Source organism: Chanos chanos, chromosome 16 (assembly GCF_902362185.1).
Source record: "Chanos chanos chromosome 16, fChaCha1.1, whole genome shotgun sequence".
Taxonomy (NCBI): Eukaryota; Metazoa; Chordata; class Actinopteri; order Gonorynchiformes; family Chanidae; genus Chanos; species Chanos chanos.
Window position 1 is genome coordinate 17,211,763 of NC_044510.1, and position 9,368 is coordinate 17,221,130.

General features: G+C 44.9%; 1 protein-coding gene across 1 annotated transcript; it reads right to left on the reverse strand.

Moving 5' to 3' along the window:
• Positions 1-2,281: 2,281 nt before the first annotated feature.
• Positions 2,282-5,541, reverse strand: polr3h (polymerase (RNA) III (DNA directed) polypeptide H). Its single transcript, XM_030793803.1, has 7 exons — positions 5,504-5,541; positions 5,056-5,166; positions 4,669-4,765; positions 4,356-4,442; positions 4,100-4,163; positions 3,255-3,468; positions 2,282-2,540 (listed from the first exon to the last, which is right to left on the reverse strand). Exons 2-7 carry the CDS (start codon positions 5,164-5,166, stop codon positions 2,490-2,492), a joined length of 624 nt encoding a protein of 207 aa, XP_030649663.1. The 5' UTR covers positions 5,504-5,541; the 3' UTR covers positions 2,282-2,489.
• Between the last annotated feature and the right edge of the window lie 3,827 nt (positions 5,542-9,368).

Below are 9,368 nucleotides of genomic sequence, written 5' to 3' on the forward strand. Positions count from 1 at the left end.
CCACAGCAAGAGACTATATTCAGCCTCAGGTATAAAAACAGATCACATCAGGAATATATGTAATGCATCAAATCAATTAACAAGCAAAGCCCTGTTCATTGTGCCAACAGATTCTATTCCTCAACTAAGCGTAGCCCTCTGGGTGACAAACTGGCTTTATTCTAAAACACGAGAGACCGTTTTGGTCCATGTAAAAAATGTGTGTTGAGAACATCATTACTTGCACAGCCAGGGTTAGACCGATACAACGAACTGTACCGTGGACACCTACGCATCGCTTCATATGCAACTCGTCATCATTTCATCGTCCCGTTGTCGCGCGATTCAGTCACTCACGTTCATTCATTCAACGGTCGGGGCTAATTCCACAACCTTAGCACCTAGCGCCATTCAGCATTTCCCAACAAATACATTTTTAAGATGAAATACATCGTTTTTAAAACACACAGTTTTCAGTGTGAATCTTCAACAGGCTATCGTCTTATAGATAACAGGTTTGTGAAATACACATAAATTTACCAACCTGTGATGTGATTCAATAGAGCACATTAAACTTCATAGCAACAAATTTTCTCTGCATAGTTTATTCTGCAGTTACGCCACCATTACCCTTGTCTTGTTCCCATCACTCCCGTAAGCGCCCTCTAGTGGCCTGGATATACACCTCTATAAGCGATAGAACTCTGTTGTTCAGTTAAAAGAACAAAAGCACAACAGAAATCAAGGATGGTGTCCAATGAAAATAACTTGTTTCTTGTTCTCCCTTTTTTAATACACCTCTACACCAGTCTCCTAGTCAAGAAGGGCTAACACTCTCTAGGCTTTGAAAACTGTCAGAAATGAAATACAGTGCTATCCATATGGACTAAAAACTAAGACATCGAACGGTTCAAAACTAGCTACACACCCATGTATCACACCAAACGTCAGAATTCGCGTTTTGTGGTCCAGAATTCAGCACTGTGCGCGCGGATGCGGGTGGAATGTGTAGATTAAAACTCTGACGCCACGACGACAGTCTTCCGAAGTACGGCACCGCGTGCCGTGCGTCCTGCTGGAACGGGAGCTGAGTTCTTGGCAGGACAGATGCTTTGCTCTCAGCCCTCAGAGTTTGCTCTGAATCCGTGCCCGACTAGTTTTCCGATCTGTTAAAGCAGTGCGTTAACTCTAAGGACAAAAAGTTTCTGATTGCAGTCACCTCCCAGCACGCCCGCGGCAGGGAGATGGGTTCCAGTGGGATGAGGAATGTTATTGTTTGTTACGCAGACGCATTCTGTTCTGTCACATTACTGGTCTGCAGTGTCAGTCGTGGTTCCGCGGCGAAGCTGAGTCAACCTTAATGACACGTTTTAACACTTGTGTGGTGTTCCAAATACGACCACATTTCGATCTGCAGTAGCGACGCCGTGTCTTTCGGGATAAACACAGCGCAGAAAAAAGACATTTAGCCAGACCACAGGTGACGTCTGTCAACATAAAGAGTATCAGACTGCAGAGCATGGCCACCAGGGGGCGCACACATTGCGTTGAGGCAAATCCTAATGTTATTTTTTCTTTTATTATTGTTGTGGTTACTGTAGTTGTTGCTGTAGTTCTTTGTCTTTAGGGTCATAATGCTGTACAGTCTGGATGTAAATAGCTGTCAGCTGCATTAGGTAGCGGTGTGTGTATACACTGAACCGTGTGCATGCAGTTGGCTGAAAACATTAGTCCTTTGTTTTGATCCCTCAAACATCCCGTCCCTTTACTCAGACTGACTGGACTCAGACTGACTTTACTCAGACTTTACTCAGACTGACTGGACTGAGACCTTACTCAGACTTTACTCAGACTGACTGGACTCAGACTTTACTCAGACTGACTGGACTGAGAATGGTTAATGCCCTGGCCACGCTTCCAAACTCTGGTTCCAGAATTGTGGTGGAATTGTGGTCTCTCCACACACACACATACACTAACCAGAAACACAAACACACACACACACACACACACAGACGTGCATGTGAAAAAGCAGTAGCAGACTGCAGGGATCAGGCACTGCGGCGCCCCCCGGTGTTGACTGGTCCGAGGAAAGGGGAGGAGACAGACAGTGGTAAAGGGCGGAGTTTTATACAGTTCACTTTTCAGTTTACTGAGAATTTTTAAAACTCATCTTCACCTGAGTTTTATTCTGTGTTGTGTTGAAGGCATGTGTTCAAACAACTTTTTAATACTTTCCCAAAAAACAATCATGGCAAAATAAAGCAACCAAATGTTTGTACTGTTTTACAGAACACACACACACACACTCAGTCCCACTTCATTAGATAAATATAAATAGATTAAGTCCCATATGTTTCTCCTGGTTCTCCTCCGCTTGTCTCCGGTGTTAGAGACCCAGGCCTCAGTAACAGTAGACGTTTAGCAGTCTGAGGAGGTGCAGTGGAGGCGCAGGTGCAGGAGGTGCGCTGGTCTTCTGGTTGTGCTGGAGAAATGGAAGTGCTCTTGCGTTAACTGTTCCACCAGGAGAGGAGACCCAGGCCTGGTTCACTGATAGACCCCTGTGAGACAGAGCACAGCCGACTTAATGTTTCCAGCACTACACCCACCTCCCCACCCCCTCTTTCACTCGCACTGCTCTGCTCCTCCACACCACCAGATGGTGCTCTTCAGTTCTGGGATCTAGGACGTGTACCTAATCAGCAGGCTGGACTAATGCTGCATTCCATTTGCCTCGGGAAGTCGGAACTCAGAGCTGGGAAAGACGCCACACCCGAGTTTACCATATTCCCAAACAACAAGTCGGAAAACCGTTTTAGCCAGGTTAGCTGTCGTTAGCCATTGTTAGCAATACCAGTTGATAATAACACATTAAGTGCTATTTTGCGCATACAAACACCGTAGCAACATGTCCATGGTTGTACTGTGTGTGCGACTGATTTAATGAGACACGACTAAGACAGAAGTGTCAATAAACAGTCAACTACTACAGCTTTCACTACTTCACCACTAGGGGCAGCCATCTTGGATTTTTAAGTTGGGGTTTGTGAGGTTCCTCAGACTTTCCGAGTTGGAAATCCGACTTCAGGGGGCGTTCCCGATGAAATTTCCGACTAGGAATTTGGAAATTGCGACTTCCTGGTTCAAATGGAACGCGTCAATAGATACTGTCTGTTCTAACACTGATCTATTCATCCATCCATCATGACCTCATCTCCCCATCTCCCCATTCATCATCAGCATGTTGTGCTGTGTGTGTGTGTGTGTGTTCTTACCACCAGTGTGTATGGGGTCTCTTGTTTCTGTGTGGTGTCCTCTGTACTGGCCGTGCTGGTGGACTCAGTGGCAGTGCTGGGCCCACTGGGCGATGTGTCGACAAACAGCTCATCGGCCACCCGAAAACGGATCTCCTCGCCCTGATCCATGTACAGGTCGTGTGCCCCTTCATCCGTCTCATACTCCCACACCCACACCTGCTCTGCCTCGTCACTGCCAACGGCCGTCAAGGAGCATGCTGGGTAATGTAGTTTTACATAAGCTCAGTACTGCATTACACTGAAGCCCTTAAAAACATATACTTAAAAAAGACAGAGAAGACAGACAGGACAGAGAGAACAGAGACACGGAGAGAGAGAGAGAGAGAGAGAGAGGGAGAGGGAGAGGGAGAGCGAGAGAGGGAGAGCGAGAGGACAGAGAGAGGGAGACAGAGAGAGAGGACAGAGAGATTTACAGAAACCTGGGATTCAATCTTGGGATAAAACACCAGGCACACACGTCCCTCATAACATGTGAAAAGTGCCATTGCATGTTTTCTCCTAATGACACAATACTGTCTGTCACTGCAGAGCCCCTGGAGGAACTCAGCTCCACTGGCCAGTGCTCTACAGAGGCATCTGACAGACTCTCAGCTCCACTGGCCAGTGCTCTACAGAGGCATCTGACAGACTCTCAGCTCCACTGGCCAGTGCTCTACAGAGGCATCTGACAGACTCTCAGCTCCACTGGCCAGTGCTCTACAGAGGCATCTGACAGACTCTCAGATGAGGGATGAGCCTGGCTGAGGTAACCATGCCGACAGGCAGACAGCCGTGGCCACACTGAGTGTTCCATGACAGGATACAATTTAGCCGGCTGCTGCAGGGACTCGGGAGGTATGATGATGTCATCAAAGAATCCCAGAGTAACTGTGTGGATAAACAGAGAGAGAAACTCCGTCAGAGCGTGTGTCTGTCCGGTTCAGGGAACATTCCAGAGAACTGACAGAGACCGCGGGAGGAGCTGAGTGAATCATTTATGTGACGGGTCCTATATCCATGGAAAACAATGGGAACAGAGAAGCAAAAATAGGAAATGAAAGTTAAAATGGGATTCCTGACCGTGAACCCCCTCTGGACTGCAGTGTTTAATCCTCCCCACCAGAATCTCGTCCAGGAAGGGGTGGAAAACCACATACCTGAAATGCACTGGGAGAAAGACAGCAGGGTTAAAACGTGTCATCTTAATCACTGATGTGTACTGGTTTAACTGGACAAAAACAATCAGAAATGTTCTCTCCAGAATGAGTAGAAAGTCATAATGACTGATCAACATGAACGGGTTACTCTCTGAATTCACAAATCAGCGTGGACTCTAACTGGCTTTAGCAGCATTAAAACCATTCAGATTTGATTTTCCTGCTGGCTCTCTGACCTTTGGTGTGTGACGCTCCATCACCCGGGAAGATGTAGGAGTCTTCCATTTTAGTGATGTCATACAGACAAATGCACAAACCAACATTGTAAACAACCTGTAAACAAGTCAGTGAATGTTAGTCTCACAACAGGAGCAACAAGCAAAACTTCAACCATAAAGCGCTTCTACTATACAAAACATTAAGGACCACTGTTCATATATTCAGAATTAACAGTGAAAAATAATTCAACTCAGCATCTCTGCAAAGCAACAGAGAGAGTCGGATTTAAAACTGGTGGTACGGTGTGTGTGTGTGTGTGGTCTGGAGTGTGTGTATGGTACGGAGTGTGTGTGTGGTGCGGTGTGTGTGTATGCTACAGTGTGTTTGTATGGAACCGTGTTCACCTTGTTGGCTAGTTTCTTGTTAAGCTCTTCTACTATCGCGTCATTCAGCTGCCGGTCGAAGTTCCATGGAGGAATTCGCACAGTGTCCACCATCTCCACCAACACGAACATCTTTAAATACGACACAATTACTCTCAGTTTCAGACCCTGCACAAGGAAAAATACTCACAGTTTCAGACCCTGCACAAGGAAAATTACGGTGTGCTCGCGCTGACTGATGTACCGGTTAATGCAATCTGCCAAGGTAAACGAGTAACTGCTATATTCGCTAACATAATATACCACTCAGTCCTTGAAAGGCAAATGTTTTTCTTGGATGAAGTTCTTTTAGCCGACATACAAATTTAGTGACTAAAACCTACATTACCGAGAGGATGGCTTAGCTACCTGCATCAACATGCTAGTGCAAGTTCACAGTCTGGGTAAAGTTAGCCAAGTTAGCAAGTACCTTTTTTACTGGTCAAGAGATTCCCGTCTCACCGTCTTGTTCGGAAAGAAATTATTTTTCATCCTACATCAGCAAACCATCCGCAGACCTAACGGCCGTTGGTCATCGTGTTATTCCGGCAGCTAATAAACCATTAAAATATAAACAACTATCACAACAACATAGGCACGAAACTCACATGTGTTAATCACGACCGTACTCCACGGTTTACGGCATGTAGCGAAAGCGCGGCTCGTGCATGCGTGTGCACACATGCACACGCACGCTCAAGTGTAATGTGTAACGTTTAAAGTGTAACGTTGTCTACACTCTCATGTATCAGACATTTTTTAATGGAAATTTAGTCTGCAGTCTGTCCAATAACGGTAATAATTCATACAGAATCAGGGTTAACTGGACTAGGGATTTACTACTGTGCCACACATTCCATTTCCATACCTCAGACCTCCTGAGATGGAGAACCCCTCCACCTGTTCCATACCTCAGACCTCCCGAGATGGGGAACCCTCCACCTGTTCCATACCTCAGACCTCCTGAGATGGAGAACCCTCCACCTGTTCCATACCTCAGACCTCCCGAGATGGGGAACCCTCCACCTGTTCCATACCTCAGACCTCCTGAGATGGAGAACCCTCCACCTGTTCCATACCTCAGACCTCCTGAGATGGAGAGCCCTCCTCCTGTTCCATACCTCAGACCTCCTGAGATGGAGAACCCCTCCACCTGTTCCATACCTCAGACCTCCCGAGATGGAGAACCCTCCACCTGTTCCATACCTCAGACCTCCTGAGATGGAGAGCCCTCCACCTGCTCCATACCTCAGACCTCCTGAGATGGAGAGCCCTCCTCCTGTTCCATACCTCAGACCTCCTGAGATGGAGAACCCTCCACCTGTGTGACTGTGATTGTGTGTGGTTAAGAGATTTCACAGATTTGACATAATACACTTGTGTTGCTCATAATCTGACTTTAGCTCTTTCTCTGTTTAGTTTCACTAAAAAAAAAAAAAAAAAAGAAAGAAAAATTCACTGCAACGTAGTGTCTGTACACTTTTTTTATCTCAAACTCTTAACACACTTATAATTCTCTTCATGTCCCCTGGAAAAGAGGGACACACTGAACCCACAACAACCCACATCAAAAGATCTGACAAACTCTTCAAACCTCTGGTCTCATGTTCTGTTTGTGCTGTAACCGACTGTATGGGGTGGTTTGTCGCAGGCTGACATTAGTCTGAGTGAAAGAATCTCTCTCTGTATATATTTTAAATCAACACAGTGACTATCCTCCAGTGTCCTTTTACTGTAGCAACTCCATGTATCTATTCATGACAAATCGTGTTTTTCTTCTGCAATAGAATCATTCCATCAAAGAGCTGAATCACTCAGCCATTTCAGTGAATATAATCAGACATCACTCAGCCATTTCAGTGAATATAATCAGACATCACTCAGCCATTTCAGTGAATATAATCAGACATCACTCAGCTATTTCAGTGAATATAATCAGACATCACTCAGCCATTTCAGTGAATATAATTAGACATCACTCAGCCATTTCAGTGAATATATTCAGACATCACATGTGAGGGGAACTGTCAGAATCACATTTAAAATGACAAGGTCACAGACGATCCTCAGGGATGCATTTCAGGACCACTCTGTTTTTAATGTTCATGTCTGAGTGGGTTCTTTTCAGGGTTAGGGTTAATCAATGCTATTCCAGTACAGCTGCTTTTTAATCAGCAGGATTACAGTACGTTTGTCTCCACTGTCCACAGCAGAACAAAAACCAGTCAAACAGACACTGCAGTTATCTGATAAATACTTTATTACCATTCATATAGGAAATTCTCTAAAATCTCTCCTTAACATCTTGCCAGCAATAAAACTGCAAGCATTCAAAATCCCCAGCTTTTACAAAATCAAATTTATGATCAATAATCAGACAACAATATGAGCTGGAAAAAGGTTTCACAATTTGGACAGGTATAGATGTAAAACACGTCTCTTATTTATGTATTTATTTATGCATTTGATAGTAGCTGAATGAAGAAAAATTGTTTGTTAAGGACACCACGTGTGCAGAGGTGTCGACACATTTAGAACCGCATTATGCCACAAACGCACAGGTTTGGATTTTAGTTAAGTCACTGAGAAAAGCCGGGTTATATATTGGCTTGTAGATTAGAACAGGGACAGTAGTTACGTTTTTTTGTTTCTGTTTGTTTTTGAACCATATCTCAGAGTGTAAGAAGCAAAGCTTTTCCCTTCCGTTAGAGAACGGAGAGGTACCGCGTATTTACTCAGTGAGTCGTGTGAAAGCAAAAAGTCAAAATCCGTTTCCATCCCAGTTTGACCAGAGCAGGAGTAAAGGATCACCTGTCATGTATGAACCAGTTACTGACGCGACACCTCATAATACATCGCTGAGTGACATTTCAAAAGAAAAGATTTTGAATTCTGTTTCTGGAGTCTTTCTGACATGAACCACGTTATGAAATGCATGTGAGAAACACCGTCTTCTTCTTTCTGCTTTTTTTTACTTTATTTTTTTTTATTTTTTCAAAGCACAGGCATCTTTGGCAGTTACTGCAGAAACCGATTTTAAAGAAATAATGAGAATCTAAAGTCGTTGAATATCACCACACGGTGTCAAGCAGACGCAGAATGTTCCGGCATGTAGGTTAGCAAGAGCTGTGTGAAATGAACAGACACACGCCCATCAGCGCCAATCAAAAGCACAACTTCACAATTCCTCTCTCATCTCAGCGTTTCAACACAAACACTGAGCACATGGGTGAAGCAAAGCAGACAAAAGACAACAACAGAAGCCTGAACATCAAGTCATCCTCCAAAAACGTCCCCTTTCTCACTCAAAACCTCAGATCTCCTCTCTACACTCTTACTGACCATCCGTTCCCTGGGCATACTGGAGGAAAAGCCTGGGATTCAGACTATGAAAGTGATAACAGGCCATGTTCCTTTTCAGGAGTCAGATAGCAAAAGCTTTCTGATTAAACCTCAACCAACCGCACAACACATTTAAAATACTATTTATTTTAACACACACACACACACACACACACACACATAAGCAACCAAACAGGCAGCTGTGCCAGGTCATGGTACAGAACTATACGCTCGCTAAACTCAGGGTCCAGAGTCTAAGTCTCAGTGAAGGGAGTGTGAATTTAACCTGCAGACGCGGAGTGTCCACAGAGACAACCGAAGATACGGAGTCTGAGGTAAAGACTCCACCAGGTCAGTGAGCAGCGAGCACGTCACAGCTAATGAATCCTCTACGTGATGAGGATGATGCCTGGTCATCAGGACTACGCTGAAGCTGCAGGTTTTTTGTCGTTGTTGTTGTGTGTGTGTGTGTGTGTGCACAGCGGCGGTCACACAGCTTTGAGAACTCATCTGTTTCTCCTCTGAGGTTGAGGAACAGTACGGCTAGTAACACAGAGAACAGTAAGAGGCCAGTTCCGTCGAACAGGGACGCGTTATGCGGCTAATCACGTCAGCGCTAGTTCAAACACTTCTCTATCACTTCTGCTGCCTTCTTATGGCAAGAGCTTCAGACAAAAAAAACCCTAAACAAAGAAAAAGAGTTTCTATTTTCTCATTGTTATTTATTTAGTTTGTGGCTCATGGTAACCTATGAGACACTATGGTGACACTACGGAGTGAAGCGTTAGCATTAGCGTTCAGCGTGTGTGTAGGAGTGTGTCAGAGACCACGGTTAAACTCCGCCCACTCTTGTGCGTAAAAGATTTCTTTCTTTCATCTCTTCAAACAAGGGAGAGAGGCAACACAACAAAGGGACACATGTTAGGAGCAGAGGAGCAGACAGGTGTACTCAT

What these genes read in the sequence shown, in the direction of transcription:
- polr3h (XM_030793803.1), bottom strand. Translation starts at nt 5,166, where the DNA reads ATGTTCGTGTTGGTGGAGATGGTGGACACTGTGCGAATTCCTCCATGG. An exon ending in CTGCAGCAGCCGGCTAAATT is followed by an intron (nt 3,469 to 4,099) that starts GTATCCTGTCAT and finishes GGCCGTTGGCAG; the next exon opens with TGACGAGGCAGAGCAGGTGT. An exon ending in AGACCCCATACACACTGGTG is followed by an intron (nt 2,541 to 3,254) that starts GTAAGAACACAC and finishes TCTGTCTCACAG; the next exon opens with GGGTCTATCAGTGAACCAGG.